The sequence below is a fragment of the Aythya marila genome, assembly GCF_965140915.1.
Source record: "Aythya marila genome assembly, chromosome: 13".
Classification (NCBI taxonomy): domain Eukaryota; kingdom Metazoa; phylum Chordata; class Aves; order Anseriformes; family Anatidae; genus Aythya; species Aythya marila.
In genome coordinates, this window is record NC_139054.1 from 6490074 (window position 1) to 6516429 (window position 26356).

The 26356-nt window shown below is 47.9% G+C and overlaps 2 protein-coding genes across 8 annotated transcripts in view; both read left to right on the top strand.

The window, feature by feature from the left end:
* The window catches only part of ATP11C (ATPase phospholipid transporting 11C (ATP11C blood group)), a 58982-nt gene extending 42530 nt beyond the window's left edge, over positions 1 to 16452 (top strand). For 3 of the 6 annotated variants that reach the window (XM_082770541.1, XM_082770540.1, XM_082770543.1), the window contains exons 23-29: positions 832 to 891; positions 1930 to 2057; positions 4388 to 4523; positions 6271 to 6336; positions 7182 to 7285; positions 8199 to 8352; positions 12897 to 16452. In XM_082770541.1, the coding sequence (XP_082626667.1) occupies positions 832 to 891; positions 1930 to 2057; positions 4388 to 4523; positions 6271 to 6336; positions 7182 to 7285; positions 8199 to 8352; positions 12897 to 13013 (765 nt within the window). In that variant the 3' untranslated portion in view covers positions 13014 to 16452. Of the gene's footprint in view, positions 1 to 831; positions 892 to 1929; positions 2058 to 4387; positions 4524 to 6270; positions 6337 to 7181; positions 7286 to 8198; positions 8353 to 10565; positions 10657 to 11719; positions 11816 to 12896 lie in introns of those variants that run through there. The other 3 variants (XM_082770544.1, XM_082770545.1, XM_082770542.1) reach the window with 3 other exon arrangements.
* Positions 16453 to 20262: 3810 nt separating this feature from the next.
* Positions 20263 to 26356, top strand: part of MCF2 (MCF.2 cell line derived transforming sequence) — a 58134-nt gene continuing 52040 nt past the window's right edge. The window contains exon 1 of one of the 2 annotated variants that reach the window (XM_082770878.1): positions 20263 to 20628. In XM_082770878.1, coding sequence (XP_082627004.1) covers positions 20496 to 20628 — 133 coding nt within the window. In that variant the 5' untranslated portion in view covers positions 20263 to 20495. The remainder of the gene's footprint in view (positions 20629 to 26356) is intronic. The other variant, XM_082770877.1, reaches the window with a different exon arrangement.

Below are 26356 nucleotides of genomic sequence, written 5' to 3' on the forward strand. Positions count from 1 at the left end.
TGTGTGTCTCCCATGTGCCTGTTGTTTGAGCTATGTATAAGGGAATGCAAGGTTGTTACTTCTTCCAGTGTCTTCTGCAGATAGTAGAAGCTGGGATTAGTATAACATTTGGTTGAACACAGTGGCCTGATGTTGTGCTTTAACCAGCAGGCAGCTAAGCACCTCACAGCCGTTCGCTCCCCCTGCCTTCCAGTGGGATGGGGGAGAGAATCAGAAGGAAAACAAAAGCAAAAGCTAATGGGTTGAGATAAAGACAGTTTAATAGGACAGAAAAGGATGAGAAATAATGATGATGGTGACGATAACGATAAGAGAATGTACAGAGCAAGTGATACACAAGGCAATTTCTCACCACCTACTGACTGATGCCCAGCCTTTTCCTGAGCAGCCTTTCCCCAGCCCCAGCCAGCCACCCCACATGAATTTTTCTGCATGACATCATATGGTAGGGAATATCCCCTTGGCCAGTATGGGTCAGCTGCCCTGGTTCTGTCCCATCCCAGCTCGTTATGTACCCCTGGCCTCCTCACTGGCAGGATGGTGTGAAGAGCTGAGGAGTCCATAACTCCGTGTAAGCACTGCTCTACAGCAACTAAGCCATCAGTGTGTTATCAGCATTATTCTCATCCTAAATCCAAAACACAGCAGCTACTAGGAGGAAAAGTAATTCCATCCCAGCCGAAACCAGGACACCTGCTTTACCTGATATCATAATATCAGGTATTATCATCTGATAATAGGGGAAAAATATTTGGATTTAGAATGAAAAGTCAAGCATTCACTGAATGCATAAATGCTTCCCTGCTAACCCTTCTTTTTTCATTTTTCTAGAACCTTTGCTTCATTTTACCACAATTTTTATACCAGTTCTTCTGTGGATTCTCACAGCAGGTAACTTCCAGTAATATATCTAAAAAGACAGGGAAAAAGCAAGTCACGTCATAAGGCTTTGTAGCAGAGATTTGACTTGTGAGCATCCTGTCTCTTCCTCTTCTTTCTTTAGGTGATAGTACAAATTGACCTTGCTCAGCACCATGTCTGCAGCATAATATTTTTAAACCTACAATTGAAAATAAATAAATTGGCTTGCTTTCTATTTCCATCCATGACCCATTTTTGTTGCTTAAACACGGATGGATGCCTTCCCAAAGTAACAGGAGGGTGGCTTAGCTGGTTTGCCAACACCTAATTTTGCTACACTTAAGAGAAAAGTTTTTTGAAGACTTCCTGGTCTTTTTCTCTCTGCGGTATTTCTCTGTATTAAAGTTGTCTTTCAAAAGAAGGAACAGTTTGTTCTTTTATCAGAGCCTTTAAAGTAAGACACATGATGAGCGTCATCAAACACTTGCTTTGTCCAAATGAGTGTCAGAAGGATGGATTTCTGTGAGGTGTGGGCTTGGGTGTTTGGAGACAATTCTTTGGGTTTTGTGTTCACTTGTGTGCTTTTGTGTCTGCTTGGTCTTAAAAGCAATCATAGGAGATTATTCTCTGCATGTCTCAGCAGAAACACTTGCTTTAAAAAAAAAAAAGAGAGAAAAGAAAAATCATAGTCTAAAAAAAGTCTAGTCTTTAGAAAGTCACAGGAGACATCAAGTGTATTAATAGAAACGGCAGCACAAGAGCAGCTACAGAAAAGCTGCAATAAGGACTGTTTAATTATGTTTTTCTGGAGGTCAAGATGGGGCCCAGCCCAGGCAGGTATGGAGCTGCTGGCAGTGGGGCTGCCCTCGGTGGCCATAGGGTTCTGGCCACGCAGCCTGTGGGTGCCTCGGCCCCGCTGGCATTGCACGGGGCGTGATTTGTGTCTGTGACAAAGGGGTGCCTCCATGGGTTATGTATGGAGGCAAGGGCTGGAAACTGTAAATCTGTTTATGGGGAGACTTTTAAAGCCAAGTTTCTGTCTCATTTTGCCCTTCTCCCTCTTCTAAGCCTCTGTATGATGCTGCTTACCTTACCATGTACAACATCTGCTTCACATCACTACCTATCCTGGCTTACAGCCTCCTGGAGCAGCACATCAACATTGACACGCTGACCTCAGATCCACAATTGTATATGTAAGTAGCAAAGGACTGGGTAAGCCTCAGCACTGCTTCGTTGGCCACAGTTTAAGCTTTGTTGGTGCCTGAAACAATCCATCAGGGATCACTTGAGCTGGTTGGTGTACCTGCCCTGTGATGGTGACAAGGTAGCCATGGAACTGCAGAAAAGATTTTTTTTTTTTTATGTCCCCGCTGCTTACGTGTTTAATGCCTATTTCTATTTATGCCTTCTCACAGTATCTGGTCCAGTAAATTGCCCTTCTGTCTGCATTAAAAAAAAAAAAAAAAGAGGGTGGGGTCTGTAGATGGAATTATTCCTCTATAGTAAAGCAAGTTGCAACTCTGGCCAGAGCATTCACTCACGTTAGTTCTGAGCCAGGTGGCGTGAGCCAAGCCCATGATGGAGCATGCAATAGATGGAGGGAAAATCTGTCTTTCAGGAGCAGACAGATCTATTAATTTACAGGAAAGTGAATGCTCATGAAATACAACTCAAGCAGGTAGTTTCTCAGCTGGTCTGGATGGATATCCCCCAAAGGCCAAATCTCCATTTCAAAACGAGTTACCTGGGAGCCATGCTCTTTGTGCTCAGAGTTTCCTCCACATTGCAGGTGGAAAGTAGAGGTTAAGAGGAGACGATCTCTCCCTGCTTTACTGGCTTCTTTTTCTACTTCATTGCAACTGGGGGAGTCCCTGACCTCCCGCAGAACCTGAAATACTTCATGTCTTCCTCCCACCCCTGCCCATACACACGCATGAGTGCAGCCCTTCAGGGGATTTGAGTATTTCTGAAATAGCTACTCAGTTCTGATTGATTAAACTTCTGCGTTCCTCCACTCATATGGCAAAACACACGTATTTCTAAATAAATTTGTAATTGAATATTGTGCAGCATAGACCAATAACAGCAGCCCCCTGAGCATTCACCTGGTGAGCTGTCTGATCACTGGTGTATGTGAGTTGAGGGAAAACAGATTAATTGTGCAGTCAGATAGCTTCACTTTGAATATTCAGGACTATGCATGTGCTGCTGAATACAGAATGACTGCTGTGCCTCTGCTGTATGAAGTGCTGAGTTGCTGCAGTGCAGATCCTCTAGTCTGAGGCACAGTAAAAAGTCTGTTTACGATGAGTGCTGCAGGCCATAAATGTGAATGCAAAACAGATTGCACTGAGGAGGCTCTTCGCATTTTCTCTCCTTGCAAAAATAGCTCTTGGTCTGATTTATCTGTGCTCCTTACTCATACCCAAATTACAGTATGTTAGAGAATATCATGCATAGGATTTCAGTAGTGTTTTGCTTTAGAAATTGCAATTACTGGAGCTCAGCATCACACCTGTTTACAGGGTGCATATTGCTGATAATAGATGTTTTGCTTGAACAGTTAAGGAAAAAAATAAAGAGGAGAGGATTTTTGGTTTTGCCATAAACATGCTTTCATCCCCCATCAGTCTTCAAGTTTTAAAGAAGGTCATCTGAAAATATAGTGATGCAAGAAGCTTTTTTAAGCATAAGCAGCGGTTTTCAACTATTTTGGGGAAAGACTTCTGGAACAGTATTTCCTTCTCATGTCTAGCAAGTGTCAGGCTGTTTGAGGTGTAGTCAAAAGCATAGGTCCCTGGGGTTGCTGCTGGAGACCTGCAGCAGGGACCAAAGGAACCGAGGCTGGATGTGGTCCTGGGTTTGCAGCTCCGTGGCTGTGACAGTGGGCTTGGAGCATGTCCTCACAGGGCCCTGTCAACGTGCATCAACCTGCTGCTGCTGCCTCCGTGCCAGATCTTATTCCTGTTCTCAGCCAAGAGCCTCCTGCTAAAACCCCCGTGCTAAAAACCCACGGTACGATTCGGGAGTTTATTTTCAGCCTGTACAGAACAACACCACTTCCAGGAACAGCACTCACAGAGCTTTCCCAAAAAAGTGAGTTTTCACATTCAACAAAAAGAGAGGGAAGCGTGCCACAAGTTCTTTGCATCTTACGCATTTCTTCTTCAACATAGCCCTGGTTTTGAAATTCAGCAGTTGTTAATTGTGGATAGGGGAGGCAGCAAGGTGTTTGTACGAGATGCTTGGGACTGCATTACAGCTGCTTGCTTCGTTTGGATGGGGTTGGATTTTTGTCTGCATTACCTAGAGAAGGATAAAAAAAAAATATGCTGAGTGTCTTTTGATTTCTTAGGACCAGTATGTGCATATAGTAAATGTTTAAGTCCTGTGTACTGGCAGGTATTTGTGTTTTATCTTCTTGTCTTCTACAGCAAGGGCCTGCTGCAAACCCAGGGAAACCCTGGGCTTTGCAGCAGGACCTACATGATGGTGATTTTCTTGTTGCTTATTTTCTTGGCAGGAAAGTTTCTGATAATGCAATGCTGCAGTGGAGGCCTTTCTTGTACTGGACCTTCCTGGGCGCCTTTGAAGGACTTGTGTTTTTCTTTGGGGTTTATTTTCTTTTTCAAAATTCGTCATTGGAAGATAACGGAAAGGTAACAACACCAAAAAAGAAAGAAAGATGAGTGTTTCTTTTGTGCCCTGCCTCTTTTATATGCCTGTCAGTGAATATCTACACGCTTAGTCTGTGCGCTGTGTCTCGAGTCTCGTCCAACGGTGTAGCATTGCTTATGGTGTGATTCTGCAGCAAATGCTTAAAACGAAACATTTTCCAAATCGCCATGGAAACAGTGTAGAGGTGGTTATGCTCTCTAGGCACAATAAGTAGTCTTACAAAAAAACTTTTATTACACCCTAGCGATGTCTCCAGCCTGTGCTTTGCACAGTGCACTTTCACCCCTCCATGTGGTCCCAGGAGTTGGCTGGGTGCAGGGCAGGACCTGCCAGCGAGGAAACCCTGCTCAGGCCACAAGGGACCAAAGTAGTGCCTGCACGAAGCCTGATCCAGCCCCCCGCTTACTGTTGCGAGGGGGAAGGCTGGTGCTGGCAGCTTGCTGCTGTGCCGAAGCCAGCACAAGTTAGCGCTGCCGTCAAAAGGGAGCAGGCTGCTCTCCTTGTCCCTGCTCTGCTTGTTCGTGCCTCTCGCACTGGGACTGGTGTTTGCATCACCATGTGAGCGAGGTGTGCGAGCTGGCCCAGGCAAACTTGCATAGAAAGATGGGGAGGGGGAAAGAACTTAAGGTTTTTTTGCTGGTTAGCTGAGAACAGAGCAAAGCATCGGTGCAGTGCAGCTGCCTTGCACATGGTGGTCTGTGCTGTCTGGGGACGCCCTCCACTGAAGGGAGGTGTGAGCAGTTCTCAGCTGATGGAGAGCTTTACACCATCACTTGTGATCCTTGAAAACACCTTAGCTTTTTTTTTTTTTTTAGGGGACAACAGGTGGAGGACAGCTGAGATTTGCATACATTGCATCAGTGCCACCATTTATGGCCCTGGCTATGTGTAGTCACACACATGTACTGTAGATTCAGTGCCTTTCTGTATTTATAGCCATTCTGATTGCATTTGAATAAAACGTGTAAGCACTGCAGATGCCTTGAGAGGTCAAGTCCATGTGGCACTAAAATAAGACCTGTGGTTTTGTCCTGTTTTGTAAGCACTTATGCCTGTAAAGAACTGCTACCAGCAATTGCTCATAATATCCATGTATGTTTGATTGACTCCTTTTTCGCTCCTATTGACTTTAATTTTTTTGCATTTTTTAAAAACTTTTACATTTCACTTTCTGTTTTAATGTATGCATTCAGATCTTGACAGCCTTTGGTAAGCATCTGTCCCATTCATTGCCATCATTTGGATTTATATACAGTATCTGCTTTTCTTTGTTGTGCGTAGTCACTAGTATCTGCAAAATAAACCAGTGTATTCTCGTACGGAGAAGCACCCACTGGTGCGTCCTGCAAGTGGGACTGAAATGGCACGATAACCAGAGGTGCTGCGATAGTTCTGTGTCACGAGAAAGCAGAAACTGAGTAAATGACCAAGAAGTCATGAAATGCAGGTGGTCCAAATGACTTGTGTTCTCAGTCAACATTGCTGTTAGTAGGAGGTTGTACCTGTCACTGTCACGACACCGGGTCACTTGTCCGTGGTAGTGCATGGCACAGGGTTAGAGTAGCGGGCGGCTGGCGTGCTGAGCGCCCGGCGCGCGGCCCGAGTAGCAGTCGCGCCATCCCTCCTTCCCCTCCCTGTCCTTGCTTGCACCGTTGTCATTGTCGTCGTTTCTGTTCCTCTTCAACGAGGTGGACAGAGGCGCATGTGGCAACGCAACGTGTTTTCCAGGTGTTCGGAAATTGGACCTTCGGGACGATTGTTTTCACTGTGTTGGTGTTCACCGTCACTCTGAAGGTTAGCCTCCTTCTTCCCTTCTTCTTGCAGTCCTTTTTGAATGTTGCGTATATGGTGCAGTATAAAAGCGTTTACCCCATGGGGTGAATACGTTGAAGATGTATTTTATGAATACCTTTCCCCCCACACTTTATATCTTCTGTTCCTCCAGACAGGCAGGAATTTATAAGTGGCTTAGTGGCTGCTGTTCTTTGTGTAGCCTCTGGTCTGTGTGCGCTTATGACAAGTGCTTATGCTCTGGTAAATTATTTCCCTATGTTTTGCCCTCTTCTGAGAACTTCGGTTCGTTACAATTGACTTTTTTCCCCACGCTTAACGCCCCTTGGCTTTCAGCTCCAGAAAGAGGAAGGGAACAACTGAGTACTCGGGTCTGACTGCCTTCTTTCAGATGCTGCTCAGCACCATAGGGATCACAAAAGCACATCTGTCAAACAATAACAGCCAAACCGCTTTGTTTCACGGAGCTTTCCAGAATGAACAGTTTGCATAAGGCCTTACAATAGGTCTTTTATGTTTGGTTCAGGACAGCAGGTGGTGAAAGAAGGCAATTACAATTACTGCAACCTTTACACATTTGTTTCATGTAGCATCAGAGGTTGCATCAAACTTATTCTGTTAAAAAGTATCAGCTGCAATTAGAAACTTGCTGCCTCCCTGTTGATGTTGTGCCAGTCTGTAGATATTGAAAGTGTTTCCCAGGTGTTCATACACAGAGAGGTAGCTGACTGGAAAACTTCAGCCGTACTCTGAAAGCAGACAAATTTTATATAAATATAATTGAATATGTTCTGCTTGTAATACTTGTTCTGCCTGTTTATTTTTATTTTTAATTTTTATTTACACAGCTAGCATTAGATACTCGATTCTGGACGTGGATGAACCACTTTGTGATATGGGGCTCCCTTGCCTTCTATGTGTTTTTCTCGTTCTTTTGGGGAGGAGTCATTTGGCAAGTATCTTTTCTTTCAATGGTACTTTAGGGGAATGTCCATCACCTGCTTTGTGTTGGATGTGACTGCCATGTCTCCTCATTTGGGTTATCCAAAGATTTGGGGACAGCGGGATGTTTGCAACTGTGATAAGCACGAGTTAGTACTGATCATGGCGATTAATAGTGGTAGGCAGCACAGGTTTGCTTTTTTATGTCTTCAGATGGAATATTCTAGTGCTGTCATGGTGGGGTTTGTTCCTGGGGAGGGGAAGGGATGCTCTCTCCACACAGCACTGCTGGAAGAGGGCTGTTGTGTGACAAGATCTGTGCAGCAGCCTGGAGGCAGGTGGCACCCGCTTGCAGCCCAGGAGCTTGGTTCTGGCGAGAGGCAGTTTGCCTTTCTGCCCACAGGGGCATTTCTGGTGCTGAGGCTGCTGTCTTCACTGGGAGGTGCCAGTGTAAATATTTCAGCATCCATTTGTGCACGTGGGTGGGAAAGAAAGGAAAAAAAATTACGTTGGAAAAAACCTGGGGATAGGAAAGGGAAGAACAGACAGACTCAGAGCTATAGTGCCCGGCACTGTGGGGCAGCCGAGGGGGAGGTAAGCAGGAGAAAGCACAGGTCCAGCTGCTGCTGCAACAAGGAGGAACAGTGGCTTGGCCAACAAGTGAGGGAAAGAGGCAGTATGAAGATGGGAGAAACATAAGAGTAGTCCCAGGAGGCTGCTGGACAGTCCTCCAGAATTAGCACAGCTGAGGGCAGGAGATGGGTGGGGAGAGGAAGGGGCAGCCTGTCTCTGTGCAGGCTGTACCCATCTGCCTTGGGAAGGGAGGTGTTACTGCAAACAGTTTGATCCCAGTCTGACCTAGTTGGGAAACTCGTTTGGCTGACAGTGTTAACCAGAATGTGTTTCTATCTTTTCTTTTTCAGGCCTTTCTTGAAGCAGCAAAGAATGTATTTTGTATTTGCCCATATGCTGACTTCTGTTTCCACGTGGCTGGCAATAATTCTCCTGATCTTTATCAGCCTTTTCCCAGAAATTCTTCTAATAGTTTTAAAAAATATAAAAGAGAAAAGTCATCAGGTAAGGAGCAAGGTGAAAATACTGTGTGATGTATCATAAAGGCCTCTTCTATTCTTAAGCACCAGATGAGCCTGTAATAGCACTTTGTGCCATTCACATCTCGAGGGAGGCTTGCTAGAGTCGCGTCTTGCTCTTTCACATGCCAGAAATGTCAAGAAGCTCATCTAAAAATACAGCCTAGATCTCTAGTGTGGTGAGACTCAACCAGTGCCTTTCCTTAATTACCTAGGCTGGATGGAAAGCTTCTCTCTTATAAAAGTACTATAACCCTTTTCCAATCCAAACTGATCAACCAAACCACATTGTGTACTGACAAAAGCAACTTGATTTTAAGTCAAGACATTCTCCTTGCATATGCCCTCCAGGTGCCAGCACCAGGGGAGCGATTCAGGCAGGTCTTGTCACATCTGCCCATCTCCCTAATAACTGGGGGCCAGTGCAGCAGTGTGAGATGACAGCGTCCAGCTCTCCTCAGTAGTGCTCAGGGTTACTCTACACAGAGCGTGACCCCATGGAGATAGTCCCTGTCCCTTGCCATGTGCTTGCCCAGAGGTGACGAGCATCCCTGCAGCATCGTCCTCCTGGGCAGCGCCTGCTCCCTGGCCGTGCTCTGCCACCTGTCGCTCTGTCTGCCTCGCCTCCCTCCTGCAGTGCCTCTCTTCCCTCCTTGCGATTTTAGCAAGTTTTGCAGCAGGTCAGCAAGCGGCGAGCTGCCAGCCACTCCTGCCCTCTTGCCATCAGCTTTGTGTTTTCTCAAGCAGCAATGGAGTACAGCCTGTCGATGCAGCCCAACGGGCAGGAGGCAGCAGTGTGCACTGTCACTGCTCGTTTTGGCCTGGGTATCTCCATTGCTGCAAGCTGATGGCACAGCAGAGGTGACTCCTTTGCCAGCTGTACCCTGAACCGGCTCCACTGTCCCCGCAGGGCTATGCAGAGCTGATTTTATCTATCTTGGGCAGGGCTCTGTGTCACACAAAAACACTGGGTGATTTTTCAAATACTCAGGTGCAGAACAGGCTTCTCTCCTGAAGCTGGTAGGTCCTGTGAGGTTTCAGTGCACTTTCTTCACCTGGGATAGCCTGTTATTTTTGGTACTCATATACTTTTTAATAGAGCTAATAATCTTTTCTAAATATCCAATGAAGTAGTAAGTTTTTTTTTTCCCCCATAACCCTTGAAGTACAAGCTTGGCAAAGTATCAGTGAATTAAAACATGTGTCTGCAAGATTGAAAAAAACCACCACCCAAACCATTAAATTTGAAAGCAATACAGATGGTAAAATAAGTATAGCTAAATTCTTCCCAGTTCCATGTTATTTCTTCCTTGTAAGCATGACTTAATAGTTTCTGGATTGAGACCCTGATTAGGGAGGTTAGAAATGATTTGCTCTCAGCTCTAGTCATAGGGCAGTTTGAGCCCACTGTCCCTGAAGGGAAACGTGGGGGTTACCAAACCCCAGCTCAGTTCACCCAAGAGGAGACCCATTTTTGCTTCCAGCTCTTGGCCAGAAGATCCATTCTCGCATTTAATGCTCGCTTTCAAGTGCGCTTTAAATGCGTTAAAAACAGCTCTTGTGAAATCGTTTAGCAAATCAACACCAAGTGTCAACTAGAAAAGTCTCTTCGTATGTGCATTCTAAACTAAATGCAGGCTGAGCCTTATTGAAAAGTACATTTCAAGTGAAGAGCTTTATGAAATGCCTGGAGCAGATACCAGCTCTAGATGTCCGTGCTGGCTGTCAGACATTGAAGTCAGCCACCCAGTTTTTCAAAGGCAATCAAGACTAGGTAGAGGATTTTAAATTGAGATCCTTTTTGAGAATCCTAAGCTTAATATTGGAAAAGATAGATACAAGTTTCCCAAGGGGAGCGTTACGTACAAAACCAGATCAGTGTCCTTGTTTAGCTGCCTGAACACCCAGCTTGACAGCTCAGGCTCCCCTCGGGAAGGAAAAGATGGACCGAGGCCAGGCCAATAGGAGCTTGCCCTTGACCTGTATGGGACTGAGTTTCTGTATGACACAACACAGCAGCTCTGTTCAGTTTTTATTAAATTTTCTGTATGGATTTGTTTTGTTTTGTTTTTGTTTTTTTTTTTTTTTTTTTTTTTTTTTTTTTTTTTAACTGCAAGGCGCATTCTTATTTTCTTTGGTTTCTGTCTTTCTCTCTCTCTTGTACTGCAATTTTCTGTCTTTTGTGCTGTTGTGAACTAGGTAACGAAGCGCCTTCCTTCCTCAGGAACATCCACTATCTTCATGCTTTCTCAAACTTCCAGCAATCACAGCTTTTCTTGGAGCGAATAAGGTGATTTCCTTTCTGAGTCAGTACGTGTTGCTTGCTCTCCTGCTTTTTCCTTCTTCTAATGCATAACTGCTAAAAACTGGTGTTTAGATTTGCTCACCCAGCAAGAGCCTGCTTCCCTCTACCCCCCATTGCTTTAATTTCAATCTTTTGCTTAAATGTTTTGTCTGTCTCTGCCCCTTTGGCCTCCTGCTGTTCAGATGCTCAGGTCCAGCTGCACACCTGGTGGCTGAGCTGCTCATGCTCAGCACCTGTGACATGGGTGCAGGTGATGCTTTTGTGCCCGGTGTCCCTTTAGGTGCTCAAGGGAATTCAGGCAGGTATCAGTCGTGATGCTGGGGTTTCTACCAGGTCCTCAGCTGGGGTGAATTGTTCCTGTTCATGGAAATTGGTGCTGCTGCATAATTTTGTCTAGTCATGGATCTGTCTCCCCATTTCTCCCTCCCCTCTGTAGGTTTGTTTTAGTGGGCTAGATACAAATTGCACTGAAGCGTAGAACAAAGTGGACTCAATTCTGATCATCCTACTGGATGACCTTGCAAACAGCCAGGTTGTTTGTTGGATATGCTTGTTGGATAGTGTAGGAGCTGCTCGGGCACCCTTCTTGCCCAGCAGACAGTTCCTGCTGACGCTACAGCTGCCCTTTGGGCAAGCACGTAAGCCTTAGCACTCACACCACAAGTGGCTGAGGTGGCTCACCCCAGTGCTAAGTGCCTTGGATACATGCCCATAGGGCTTGGTTTCCCTGGTATCACTCATTGTTTTAAAAAATACTGGTTCTAAGGAGAGTGAAGATGTTTCCCTCTCGAAAGCACCTCTAACATAAACCTCCAAGCCTGAAGGTAAACATTTTGGGAAGCAGAGCTCTTTGCCGAGTGCCATCTGTGCCTCTTGCACTGAAAAACCCAGCCAGTATTGATCATGGTGGTATTCAGGGAGTGTGTATTGTTACATCCCTTGTGGTATGATTTAGTTGCCTGTAAAAAGATGTGTGTGTTTCTTGTTGGACCACTAGGTAGGTTAAAGTGTTGCATGTGCTACAAGTATTTTTGCCTCGCTGTTGCAGAGCAGTAGGAAGGCACCTGATTCATTGTCGTCCAGACCTTCTGCCAGACCACTCCTTTTAAGAACATTCTCAGATGAGTCTAATGTGTTGTAACAGGTACCCTGTCCTAAGGAGTTGGGATGGTTTTAAAAGGTGTTGATTAACCAAATGTAACTTCCCAAATCAATTAAACTGTGGTTCTTGTAATCTTCTTGATTATTGGTGTGGGGCACCTGTCTTTGTGAAATGGGGATGCAATACTTGGGAGGCATTTTAATGTGGGAACATTTCCTATCTAGTGTTTGCAGAAGCCCATACACGCAAAGATGCACTCAATCTGAAATACTTTGCTGTATTCAAAACAAATCCTTCAGTATAACTGATATTTTGGTCTAACATTAACAGCACGAGAATACAGGTGGTGAATTGTGCTGACTGGCTATAAAAGCTAGCACTGATGTGCTTGCAATGAAGTATTCAAGTCTAAGCCATTAAAATGATTCCCAGATTGCATCTGAATAGTACAAAAATCCAATTTTCTAGGGCGCATGCTGTCGTCAGATAGAAATAAGTAAATTTTAATTCATCTTAATAGATTGAAACTAAACACGTGTACTCGTCTGTTTGTCAATGTAGCGTATGGCAGGCATGTCTCTGTGTCTGTATGCATATACATACACTGGGAACACCCTGGTACAAGCTTATTTGATTCTAAACATCGTAGTAAGCCAAAAGCTGTCTTCTTGCTACAGAAAAAAATTAAAAGTGCCGAATTGAATTCACAACGTAGCTTTTAGCTGAGATGTTACAGAGCTGTGTGGTGTCAGCTGCAAGCATTAAAATGCAGATTTTCCGTGGCCCCCACCTGCTTGCAGAGAATCCAATCTCATCATCAGAGTGGCAGGGAAAGCGGCCAAGGGCGGCAGCCCACAGCTGGGCTTCATGCCCTGCATGGATGCTGCCACGGCAGGCAGCAGGTGGTGCTCGCCGCCCTGCGGGGCTGGGCTCTGCACCGTGATTTATTGTCCTGGTGTTCACCCCCCTGTTGTGAATGGAGTTTGGCACTTTTATCCTACTCTAATCATTCTTCCTCTCCCATAATTTTTTTTTCTCTTTCTAAAAATAACGATGCAAAAAGGGTTATGATTTTGGCAATGTAACAATTGCAATGCGTGTGTTTTCCTTCTGATTTTTGCAGACTGGCCCATTTGATCTGCCTATGTTAGTGTCATACAAACGTATAGAGAATGGCTATGTGAAGACTGAAGATGCTGTTACTAATTCGGCAGAAAGCTATCCCCTCAGGATACTTTAAAATGCTCCATGCAAACAGTGCATATTGTCATCCTGTAGGAAAAAAACAACAAGCAAACAAAACCACGTGTTTTTTAACGTAACAGTTCCGTTTAATATTACCAAGTATGTAAGCAGCCATGCTGATGAAGCAGTAGCCAGGCACTGGCCGCGGTACCTGTTTGTCTTTGGTCTTGTTGCTTCTTCCTTCCCTTCCTCCTCCCCCCCGCCCCCCCCAACAAAAAAAAAATAATCTGCCAAATCAGAAGACTATGGTAATTGGAGACTGGGAAAGCATCTTCTGGAATTGTTCTAAAACAGCATGATCAAAGTACAAGAGAGAAATGCCTCCCTACGTCACATGGGGGCTTCCTCTCACCGCTGCAGATCTGCCTGGGAGCAGCAGAGAGTTGCTGAAGTCTCTTGCTTCGCCTGACCAAAGAAGTAGCACAGACTGTAACCCAATAACAGCCCTGGCTGGCTCCCCGAAGGTGCAGGGGAGAGCCCGCTCCCCCAGCGCAGAAGCCAGATGCATCCCTGCGAGCATCTTGCCTGGTGCTGCGAGGGCTGCCCCCTCCTGGCGTTGGGTGGCCAGATGCATGTGGCAGAAATACTTGAAGACTCGGGAAAAATCACCGCTGGCAGCACAGTGTTCAGTCACACGTCCCTCCGGGATGGTTGGAAGCAATCAGTGACCCATAAGCAGCGGCAGCGTGCAGACAGTGTGGTGCTGGGCGTCCTCCTGTGTTGGTTTGCTCTGTGCTGGTGGGTTTACTCCTGGTGGCAAGTGAAGTCAGGATGGTTTTCCCTTGTTTTGGAAATGTACCAGGACTGTTCATGGAGTAAGGAAACTTTCCTGGGGAGGGAAGAACCTTGAAGGCTCAGCTGTGCCGGACTTCCAGCCCAGGTTTGCCCTGGCTCCTGTGGCTGTGCTTGCGTTACTGCAGCGTGCAGTTGGTGAAACACTTGGAAGGTCTGAGTGACAGCGCAGTCCTTGGCCAGTCCCAGGGAGCTGGATGGTGCCTGTGAACTCGCAGGCATAAAACTGCATCTTGAGTTATTTGCACTAAGAAAACAGAAGTTGGTTTTAAAAATAAAAGTACATTAATCTGATTTCATTTTACACTTCATTTGGTTTTCGATTGGCATGTTCTTTTTCAATCTACCTTTAGCAAGGTAGTGGGAACTTTTCTTTAAGTTTGCGCAGCAGAAGCAAGATGCCTGACTCTCAATTTTCTCTGACACTTCATATGTGGAAAAAGCAGCTTTTTCATCGTGTTGAGTCATAAGCAGTCACGGAGCACCCTGCGTGCCACCGCCCGACGTGTGAAGGTCCTCCCTCGTGCTGCCTTCCCCTTGCCCTGTGGGCACAGCCTGCGGCCGGAGGCTTGCACAGAAATACTGTGATACACACTCACATCTACCTTCAGGAGCAACGAGCTCTACACTGCAGCTGGGTTTTTACCTCCTGCTATGTCTCTTAGGTTTAGTTTTGCTTCCGTGCAAGGGAACAACAAACTGGGGCTAGATCAAACATTCCCTTCATCAAATTTTGCTAAAGAGTGGACTGTTAATTCTCTGAAGAGTCTCTTGCTCTCTGGCTGCAAAATTCATCTTTTTCAAAAAAATTCAAGCAGGATCCAGATAGGCTGCAGGCACATCTGCCATATGTGACGAGGACATTGTGGTGGCCCTACCTGTGTGGGAGGGGATAGGGATGGAAGGAGCAGAGGGACGGGCAGAGTCCCTGTGGCTGCCCTTGAACCATCCCGCACAGCAGGGGCCTGCGGACAGGACTGCTGTATTATATGCTCTGCACTGGCCTCAACGCAAGTGGTGTCTGTCACCTTGTGAGCAACCGCAGCTCGACTCCTTGCGGCATGCAAGTAAGGAGCTGCGCTTCCAGCATGTGTCCCATGGGCAAAGCTTTTTTTCTTTTTCCTTTTTCTAGCTCACCTCACGGACCTAGAATTCAACTTGCAGACCTTGCCCGATTCTCAACTTTAACTGCTAAAATGTGGTGCCTACAGATCAAGTATGCGATGAATACAATGAAGATGCGCTCTTTATGCCAAATCTAACCTTTCTACCTAAATATACAGTTGCTGACTTTGTGTTTACATAACCTTTAAAACGCAGGCGCTAAACCGCGCAATTCCTGTGATTCAAAACCATTCCAAGCCCCAGTTGTCCCAAGCCTGACAACCTGCTTCTCAGTTTGTTTTCTGTTGTATTCTACTTCTAGGGTCAAATTCTGTTCCTGTGAGATTCAGCTGGAGGTCTCGCTGTTGATGTTAGTGGGAACGGAGCGAAGCTTGCCATGTATGTGCAATGTGTGACCTGTCTGAATAAAGCCACTGAAACAGGCTGATTGCTGCAGCCTGTGTTAAGCTGAAGCCTTCTAGGAATCAAATCTTCCCATTTCCAAGTATCCAGTCTCAGTATGGAGCAAGCCATAGCTGTAGCTGTAAATTCAACCCCAAGGCATGTACGCTGAAAAGCAGGGTGGTATTAAAAAGTCAGGAATAGCAGCTCCTTTGGGGAAAAGCAGGTTTTCTTGGGCTTGGATTTCCAGCTAGGGCATGGATGTAGTTCCAGGACTGTTGTGCTGCTATGGGCCAGAAGAGCTGCCCCTCCTTGTTCAGCAGCAGCAGAAGTGAAATTTCTGTTGCTGTGGATGCATCATGAAATCAGGGGGAATGGGACACACGTGCTGGAGTCACAGAAGGAGAGAAAAGGCAGTGATACTAAGCGTAAGGTATCAGCCATCAGGCTGGGGGCAGTGGCAGTAATCTGACAGCAATGCTGTGATTGTTGTTCATATGCCATAACACAAGCTGCACTGTTACAGTGCTCGTTAGTGAGCTAAAAGGTCAGTACAGGCTTATCGGTGGGGAAACTTGAAGGAAAAGGCTGGGGTTTTTCATAGTAATCCACTGAAGTTTAATCACTGTCTAGTGACACTGAAAGATAAGCAAAGTAATTAAGATTCCCTCCAAAAATGTAATGTGATAATGGGAAAACTGGCTGTATTCATAGCTACTTTTCAAAAAACTAATCCTAATTGTTATGAGAATATTATAAATGACTTGGAATTGCATACAGGCTTAAATTTGAATTCGGGTACACACAGTTGAAAAACTTACCTAATACTGCACTATTCATCCAATTTCCCAGCTATGGATTTTTTTTTAAAAAAACAAAAAACAAACAACACAACATATAGTATATAGAAAGTGTAAATTATATACAGGCAATGAGAAGATACATTTTCAGCTTCTTGCAAAAAAGGACTGCAACCTTACATTTTTTTCACTTAAATGCAATTTTATACATTTATGTTGCTTTATATAAAGGAAATTGAATGTGAATGTTACCTTTTATGAATGCAACTTGCTCTTTTTTCATTATGAAAACTTTTGTTTGAAGTAATCAATAAACTTTGGTATGTTGTTCTGATTAATAAATATCTGTTGTGTCTTGTCTCCTTGGATGCTCCTACACCTGTCTTGCAATGATCTATACGTGGGCTTTTACAAGTGGGGCTGTGGGCATTTTCAGTGTGGGGTAGCTGGTGCCAGCTGCCACACATATCTGGCAATTTTCCTGAACAATAATCTGTCAAATTAGGAAAACAAGTCCCATGAATTAAGTGAATAAATTGATTTAACTTTTTAGAAGAGTTAAACTCAGAGCTGTATCTGACCAGAACATTTAGGGTAAAAAATAAAATGCAGGTCCATGTGTCCAGCTTCCATATACATGTATGCATGATTTTTTCTTAATGCTGTGCATTGGTTCTGTGTGTCATGGCTAACCTGTACCAAGCCACTTTTTTTTTTTTTTTTTTTTTTTTTTTAGTTGAAAGACTAGAAACACATAAATGAGGCTTATTCTATGGTTGGTAAGGTGCCTGGAGCTGGTGAAGTGCAGGCCACATATTTGCATTGCTGAGATTCCAACAGTATAATGAAAAGTGAGTCTCTCAGTGCTTGTGTAAGACATGAAAAACATATACTTTATTTCTTTAGGATGTCTGATTCAAACTGAAACGTTCATAATGAAAACTGACAGTCAATTTGATAAATTCAGTTTTGGCTGCTTTAATTTCTGCAGCTCCCATGAGCCGCTGTAGGACAGATGGCTGTGCTATTTAAAACAAACTATAACCTTTAAGAAGAAGCTTGTACCACTGGAAACTAGATACACGCATCAAGACTCTTAATAGCTTATGTGGAGTGATGGTGAAAATCAGCTGAAGGACTGGGAGGCTTTGAGCTGGCAGTCCCGGCTGACGGGACACAGCAGTCAGCGTAAGCACTGTGGTTCAGAGCTGCTTCAGAAAGCTCCAAATTTGCATTTAAAACAGCTGTGTACCACCTCACATTCAAAAGGAGAAGCAATGCAGCTTTGTAAGATGGTTTTCAGCAAGGACAGCCACTTTCTTAGGGATCAGGCTGCTGACAGGAGGGCAGGTGGGCTGGGGTGGCAGCAGGGACCTCTGCTCAGCTTGCTGCTAACGTCTTCAGGTGTCTGGAGGTAACCTGCTAAGCTGGAAAATACGCTGTGGCCTGGAGAAAGGGCGTGTGTGCACCTGTGAGTGTGCTTCCGTCCAAAAACGGGTTAGAGAAATAAACAAGGTAGGTCTGGCTTAGGCAGAAAAAAAAGTGAGAGTAGGAGAGCACGGGGGAATCCCTTCTGTATTTCACACTGAGGCAGCAGGTGAAGTAAATCCCATCCTGATGAAAGCAGAGGCAGGCTCAAACTGGCGTCAGAGGGGCCAGGGTCTCTCCTGGCTGGGGAGGCTCCAAATGGCATTTAGCTAGCTCAGGTTTTCCAGTTCCCAGCACCACCCTAAAACATTAAATCTGTTCCATCCCGTTTTGGCCACTGGAGTCGGGGCGTGGAAGATGAAGCGGCTGGGCTCGTGGCTAAGCGTGGGGCTTTGCAGTGCAGGCAGGTCTCATAGATCAGACGTGTGGGCGAGGAGAGACTCAGCGGGGGAATTGCAGGCACAAAGCTGCTGAGGCTGATGTGGCGGAGCAGAGCAAAGGTGCCTGTAGCAGCCTGCCAGATGGCGCGGCAGAAGAAACTGGGATTTGGCCAAGCCAGGGGAATATGTTGCAGCAACGGCGATCTGGAAGGATGAGAGCGGGGCTGGGCAGCAGCGCCTGTAGCTTTGAGATATGTGCAGCCGCAGGACCGCGTGTGAGACCTGAACAGAGGTCTGACCTGAGGGTGACAAGTTAGATTACCCCATTCAACCAGAAGCTATTTCTTGAAGAAGAGACTAGGAGGCTAGATGGGCTCTTGGCCACCCAAGGCTGAAGGTGACCGAGGTGTGCTTCTCAGGGCTTATAGGGAAGCCTCTAAGCAGGTGACTTCTCCAAGCGGATCTGGGGCTGGAGCAGCTGCAGCCGGGCGTACTGCCCCAGCCATTGCTTTCTGCACAGCCAAGCCATGAGGTGTGTGAGCAGCAGCTTTCAGGAGGGGCAGAAATACAACCTATGGTTTTCCCCAAATTAGAATAAAAATAGAGGCTGGGGAGAAATAACTGATAAGTCTATTCAGAACAATCTCAAAAAGAGATCATATCACCACGAGGACTCATGCCTGTGGTTGCCTAAAACTAAGCATACCTGTTTGACTAAGCAGACGCTTTTGAAAGGCAATTTCTAAAAAACAAATAGTGGTACCACTCCCAGCAAAAACTGCCTTTATGAGATACAATGTTTTTTGTTTGTTTGTTTGTTGTTTTGTTTTGGTTTTTCCCCAGCAGCTGAACTGGAATTAACGAAATAACTGGGAATTCTCCCTACACCTCCCAAAAACTGGGGGATAAGGAAGAGCACCCACATGGAATAAAACCCTGCCAGGATTTCCCTTCTGATGAGAGCTCCCCCTCTCCAAAGGGGCCTTTCCTTCACACACAGCCATGTACACATGTATGTGCTGCTCAGGGTGATGAATGTTGTTATGAGGTCTGGGGAGGAAAATCCTTGAAAAAGAAACGCCAGTGTTTCTGGCTGTCATTGTTTCCTTTTTATCTTCTCCTTGTTCCCTCTGTCTCAGCTTATTGTTCCTGGGACAGGCTGAGGGAGCAGGGGTTGAAGAGAAGGCTGCGGGCAGACCTTGTCGGAGCCTTTCAGTACCTAAAGGGGCCTACAGGAAGGCTGGGGAGGGACTCTTTGTCAGGGAGTGCAGTGATAGGACACGGAGTAAAGGAGCACTAGAAGAGGGGAGATTTAGATTAGATGTTAGAAAGAAAACATCTACTATGAGGGTGGTGGGGCACTGGCACCAGCTGCCCAGAGCAGCTGTGGATGCCCCATCCCTGGGAGCGTTCAAGCCAAGGTTGCACGGAGGGCATCTGGGTGCAGTGGGAGGTGTCCCTGCCCGTGGCAGGGGGTTGGAACTGGGTGGGCTTGGAGGCCCCTTCCAACCCAAACCAGGTCCTGTGATCTGTGTGGACGGGCCTCAGTTCTGCACGAGCTGTTGCAGTTTGAGGAAAACTGCATTTCTGTGGTGCGAATAAAAGAGGAATGCAGCATGTCTGTCATACCATGCCTGTAGCCTGGCACACGGCTATTTTATAACCACGTTTAGTGCTGTGCACGAGCTGGTTTTTTCTTGATGAGTAACTGCACATGAACTCTCCCTCTTTGTGCAGGACATGCTTTATGACCGAAGAGAAAACTGTTCAGACTGTGAAACCTGGGAATCTGCTGTGACAGACAAGGAGCACTGACCGAATGGGTAGTTTTTCCTTGAAAAATTCTGCATCAGTGCAAGAAGGGACAAGGTCTACCAAAAAGACGGTGTTTTTCACATTACCATGGTTAGGCCTTGGGTCCTAAATTAATAGCCCTGACTGCTGAAGTGTTGGAAAAAGGCTGCTATTATAGTAAGGAGCATAATTAAAAGGTTGTTTTGGAAAAACAGGAACATCCACTTCTCTGCGCTGGCTTCCTGGGCAGCTCTGGCTGCTGCTGAGAATGAGCTGGCATCGTTTGAACCTCGGCATCGGGGAGCTGAGGAGCGATGGGTCAGGCTGGCCTTGGCTGAAGGCTGGCCAGCTTTGGCCATGGGATAGTTTAGCATGGTTCTCAGATACTGTTGAAGGAATTCGCTAGAATGCTTCTTGCAGAGGATGAAAACACTTTTTTTTTTTTTCTTTTTTTTTTTTTTTTGGGGGGGTGTCAATGAAAACCCGATGTATGGCTTTGTCAATGCCACCAGGCAATGCCGAGCTAGGACTGGAGAGACTCGGGGAACCCAGCGGCGGCTTGGGCGCCCCTCGCATGGAGTGGGGGGGGGGCACCGGGCGGCAGCCGCCGCCTCAACCGGGCGCTGGCAGCGGGGGGGCGGGCACGGGGCGGGCGGAGGCGGCTCCCCCATTCCCCAGCCCCGCCTCGGCGGCGGCGGCGGCGGCGGCAGCAGCACGGGTCCGGGCCCGGGGCGGCGGCGGCGGAGCGCGGCCGGCGGCGGAGCCCTGCCGCGGGGCATGGCCCTGGCCCCGGCCCCGGCCCCGGCGCCGGCCCCGGCCGGCCCCCCGCCGGGGGGCACCTCGGCGGGGGAGATGGAGCGCTACTACTGCCTGCTGCGGGCCGCCGCGCTGCTGGAGGCCGCCGCCGCCGGTGAGTCCCCCAGCGGGGACCGGGAGGGGGCACGGGGAAGGGCTCCCGGGGGGTGGCAGTGATCCGAGTGTCCGGGCTGGGGACGGGGCTGGGGGAGCCCGTCGGTGCCTGCCGGCTGTCCCGTGCCGTGCCGGGCTGTGCCCTGCCCGCTCGGGGGTCCCGGGGGCTTCCCCTCGGAGTTGCCCCCCGCCGCTGTGCTCAGCCCGGGAGCCCGGAGGCAGCCGGGGGTGCTGGGGCCAGGCGTGGGGGGAGCGAGCGGAGCCCACAGGTGCCCAGCTCCTCACCTCGGGGAACTCCCGAGCCGCTCTCAGGCTGTGCGGGCACGGTGCCGGTGGGGTTTGTAGCGCGATTGCTTATTGAGGGCTCTGGGCGTTTTTTTTTTTTTTTGGCGGATTGCATTAGCGGTGTGGAATGGCCTCGTTTTTTTTTTTAAAAAAAAAAGGAGAGAGTGTTTCACGCTGTGCTGCCGACATCCCTTTTTGTTACTGGGAGACGTCGCTCCAAATGAATCCAAGCGGTTTTGGTAAGCAATAGGGTGTTTGCCGGTGGTCTAAAACTAAAGAAGCCTTCCCTGCAAAGCCGCGTGCCAGCCTGGTGTCTGCGATGTGCCCTTTCCTAGTTTCCGAAGTAGAAAAGCGGTGGGTGTGTGTAAAGCGTGTGCGGCTGTCAGACAGCCCCTCTCCCTCATCCCCGGGTCTTCCCACATCACTTCATCGCGGCAGTGCTGGGGATGCCCAGGGCTGTGGTGCTGCCGCTGTGGTTATATGGCTGCACACCCCGAATGCAGCGTGCTGATGAGAAGCAAACGCAATCCGATCTGCTACCCCGGGGCTCTAAGCTGCTCTTGTGCCTCAACAATGTTTCCTTTGATGGACAATGATCTGCTCATAAACTGTTGGGAGCCTTGACTTTTTTGTTGTTGTTGTTATTTTGTGTGTTTGTGGGGAGAACTGTTTTTTTTGCAGCGAGGCCCTTAATAACCTGGGGAAGGCGGTGGCATCCCGGGTGACTCCGTCACCACCAGAGGATGCGTACCTTGTCGGAAGGCGAAGGTGCTCATTATTCCTTATTAGCTCACAGCTGGCAGCGCGCTTGGAGCCACGCCAGGCACAAGAAAGACACACTGACCCAAAAAAGCTTGCAGTCTTAATCCCGGTTTCCTTGGCCTCCGTGCAAAGCGCATTTTAGGGAGCGGGAGGAATTTATCAGGGTGCAGTCACGGGTGGGGACTTATCAGACCATCACCTGCTTCTGGTGACGCTGCCTGCCCTCTGTGCCTTCACTGGCCCTGTTGTTCGTCCACACCTGCAAACAGAGTAGGGAGGTGCAGAAAGAGGTGAGCATGGTCAGGTAGCAAAGGATGCTGCTTGAATATGTGTGGTTTAAAAAAAAACAAACAACAAACAAGCAAAAAAATTGTTCCTCCTTGCACTAGCGTCAGAACAGGGATGGAGACGTGGATGGTGAGCATGTTCTAGGAGAGATGTTATGGAAAACGGGTGAAAGCAGGCACTGGGTTTCTTGTGAGCGTGAGCCTTGTCTTCTAACCCCTCTTGGCAGATGACCTTTGTATAATGCTCGCACAAAATCAAAATATCTCCACAGAAGCACAAAGGCACACTTGTGTGGTTATAGCTGCGGGATCTGGACACATGATTTGGGATATACATAGATTCTTAAAATGAAACAAAAAATGAGTAAGGTTCTCCAAATCGTGACATAATAAATAGTTTTTTTCCTTCATCGCTGATTCTGAGCATTCAGCCCGATCTGGGGTCATGCTTTTCTCTGGGGTCATGCAGTTTCTCTTTGCACATCAGTACAGGAAACTTGTTGGGTGTTTCTAGTACAAGGTGATTTTCCCCTATGCTTGCCTCACAGTGGGATTTACGCCTATGTGCATTCCAAGACTTTTATAGCTACTCCGACCTTCAAAAAGGCTTGGACTCCCTCAGAGAGGCTTGGGAACAGGGGACCAGCACCCTCTGAGAGCTGCACGCTGTTATGGTCCAAGCCTCTCCAGGTGCTGCAGCCACAGGGGGACCCCAGGGGAATAGTAGCGGGGGAGCGTCGGTAGTATGTGGGATGTGCTTCCTCTTCATAAGTCACACTTGCTACAACTGCAGTTTAATCGTTTATCATTCATTTACAGTGACAAAAGCGAAGTGACAGCAGGGCTGTGTGGGAGGGAAGGAACTGAAGTGTAAAATACGGTGGGGGAAAGAAAGTCTTCCAAAATGCTGGCTTCGCCAGGGAGCTGCAGGATGCTTAGAGACGCGTCGCTTCCCCGGAGCTCCTGGGGACAGGGTCACACAGGAGCACGGAGCTCAGACATCACCGCCACGGGACTTGGAACAGGGCCCGACTGTTGGTTTTGGCAAGTGGGGCTTGTAGGGCAGTCTGGGAGCCAGGAGTCAAGCGAGTGCCCTCAGCCTCCTGCTGCGAGCGGGCCGCTTCGTGCTGCTGCGTGTCGCAGCAAAGGTGGTCGCTTCGGCACGCGTGGCAATCGCAGCTTGGCTCCCACGCCGCTCCTCTCCCTGTTTGCTCGGCTGCCAAAAGCCTCAATCGTCTCATCTGACAGCTTCCCCAGCGCAGCCAAATTGAAGGCCGTTGCAAATTGGGGGGCAGAGGAGCAGGAGTGGGAGGACCGGCGTGCAGATTGCCGTGTTGTGGTGGAAGCGGCGGGGTGGGGCTGCCCTGGCTCCCGAGCCCCTTTCCTCCCAGGCGATGCTAGGCTTGGTTTTGCAGCGCGGCTGAGTCAGGAGCTCTGGCTGACGGCAGCTCCCGGGGCAGAGTTGTAGTTCCCTGGGAAGCTGCGCTGGCTGAGCCACCTGCAAGGTGCAATTATCCATCTGCTGCTGCCTGGACGTCTGTCCGAGGGCTGGGTGCTGTGAGCCAGGCTGCGAGCGCTGGCAGCGTGCTCCCCACCTCCACTTCCATGCCATTGACTTCTTCCTGCCCCAGGAAAGCAGCTGGCTGGATTTGGATATGTGCTTTTGCTGATCGGTGGAAAGACAAAATTACATGTTTTCATCTTCAGCTCAGGAAAATTGGTTTTAGTTTCCTTAACTTTGCAGCAGACTTTCCAGGTTCTGCCATTGTGGGAACCTGGCTGTGCAATTTAGTTTCCTGGCTACGTGGGCAGTGAAAGGAAATAAATTGTTCCAGTGACTTCAGCGAACTTAAATCTGGGTTTAAAAGCAGGTATCCTTGGGCCCAAGGATTTACTGCAATTACACGTGTGATGAGTTACTTTGTGCACGAGGCTGGAATTTGGCTTGGAAAAAACAACACTTCAGTGGTATTGAATGATGATGTGAAAGCTATTGACGTGTGCATGCTTTTATTTGGCTCGGCTTTTGAAGTCCTTTGTGCTGAAAGTGATCTGGTTTGGAGGCTGGTGGCACTGGCTGGGAAGGTGCCTTCTGACGGCAGATGCTGAACATTGCTGGGCACAGCTGGCAAGCGCACCACAGAGCTGATGTGCAAAACACCTGTGTGCTCGTCCCAGAGCCTGCCATAAATAAGAAAGGACTGAAAGTGGGAATAGCAGAGAATTAAAAGTACATCGAGGTTCGTAAGTATTAGAAATTCAAGAAACTAGATTTTCTCAACTCCCACACTGAGTTTGAATCTGCACGGGTGGGCGTTGAGAAACTTTTATTACATTTCTTGCAATAGATGCAAATTCATGGATAGTTGAGCTGGCTTTTATCTTTCCCAATTTTTGCTTAGTTAGGGGTGAGATGAGAAGCAGGTTGCCTGCTCGGATGTGAGCAGATCAGAGCATCCAGTATCCCGCTCCTCGCATTAGGAGATTAGCCGCAACAATAACAGGAGATAGTTTGTAAGCCTTGCTGTTGTTTAGTTTTCTCTAGGCTAGCCTTTTCTGAGTGAAGCTCCTGCAGTTTGCCTGCTGTCCCCTCTAGGTTGGGAGAGACTCACCCACGAGAAACCCCTTGGTCACCAGCGTGCAGGGATGCCCCAAACCTTTCAGGCTCCCCTGAGCATCCTCCTCCTCGCTGGCAGCACGGCTTGATGTCAGCTACCAGCAACCTCTTTGTTCACTCTGGCTCCCAAAATTGTATCAGAGGACAGCGTTCCCGTGTGTGCCAGGTCCTTGGGTAGCTGCACCTTGCCTGAGAGCCTCAGATGGCTGCAGCCTGTCCTCAAAGCCATGGCCGTGGTCAGCAGGAATGAGGTTTTGCTGGTTTCCTATGTTAATGAGCGGCTGTAGCCAGGATGTGTGGGTGTCCGGATGGACAGCGTCCCCTGCCAGAGGGCTGCCCAGGGCTCAGTGTTACAGGATCCTTGGTGCTGCTCTGCACAGGGTGGCCTCCACACGGCCCTGCCGAGCACCTCCTACGGTAAGGTGATGATTCAGCTCCTCCCGTAAGGATCAGCAGCAGGGACATTCCTTGCGGGTCGGCACGCTGCCTGCATGCTGGTCCACAAGCCTCAGCTGTGCTGTCTTAATATTATCTCCCTATTTGTTACCTTTATTTCTTTCCCAGCATTTTCTTTTACATTTTTATGCTTACCATCAGTCTGTCTAAATCTCAGCCTTTTGAAAGGTCATTGGAGTTTTACAAAAGCTTCCTTTTTTTTTTCTTTTCTTTTTTTTTTTTTTTCCACTGTATGGTTTCTTAGATACTGGTAACTGCAGATGCTTCCAGGTTTGGGTGGTAGGGATCTGTGCCTGAGCTGAAGCATCGTCTGCAGATAAACCCTGGAAGGCCCTGGAGAAGAAGCGCAGCCACTAGGTCAGGAGAGAGGACCATCTGGTGCCGTATCCTGCCTCCTACACTCTGCTGGGGTGGGTGCTTAGGGAAAGATAAAGGAACAAACTTGCAAATGGAGCAAGCCTTTCCTTAAAAAAAAAATCCTCCCCAGTCTGGCAAAAGATAATTTAAGGCATCCTTGAACCAGGCAGGGTGACCAAGGCATCCCACATAGCAGTGCACTAACCCTGCTGGGGCTTTGTAAGGCTTTTGGAATCCCTGAGCGGTTTTGTTGTGCTCCTGCCAGATGTCACTGCCTCAGCTCCCCACCTGTGAGATGAGACAACCCTTCTGGTGAGGTCTGTCCCGTCTGCCACCCCGCGGGCTCGGAAGCGAGTGTCTCACCCCATAGCTCTGCCAGCTGTGCGCTCTGTGCCATCCCACTGCTGGTGCTGGACACGTGCCGGTGTGTGGCTCCTTCCTGTGTCAAACCTGTGGGAGCCACGTGGATTGAGAAGCTCTCTGGGGATTAGTTGCCTGCAAATTGTTTTATAATGTAGAAGGGGTTTTGCAAGAGTGTCTGCTGCGTCAGGGTTTTACTGTTAGGCTCACACGTGACATGGAGGTTTGCCACCTTATCAACAGGACTGGCCGAGGAGATGAATCCATCACATCTTACAGAAAAATAGGCATTTAAAAATCTTATCTAACTGCTAATCTTTCCCTCCAAATGACAATCTGGTTTCCGCTGGCTCTAATTAAGAAGCAGGCAGCAGTGGGCTGCAGGCCCTTGCCCAGGGACACGGATGCTCCGGTGCTGCCCGTGGCTGCTGCAGGACACGAGCTGTCCCCACGCAGGGTGTTGGTGCTGCTGGACAGCGGGGCTTGCAGCAGTCAAGGGTGTTGAAGCCTTCTGCCATAACTATTCTATTGGGTCTTTTGGGTCTCTTGCTTGGCAAGGGGAATGGCTGCACTGCTTGGAAACTGCTGGATGTGCGTGGTTTTAG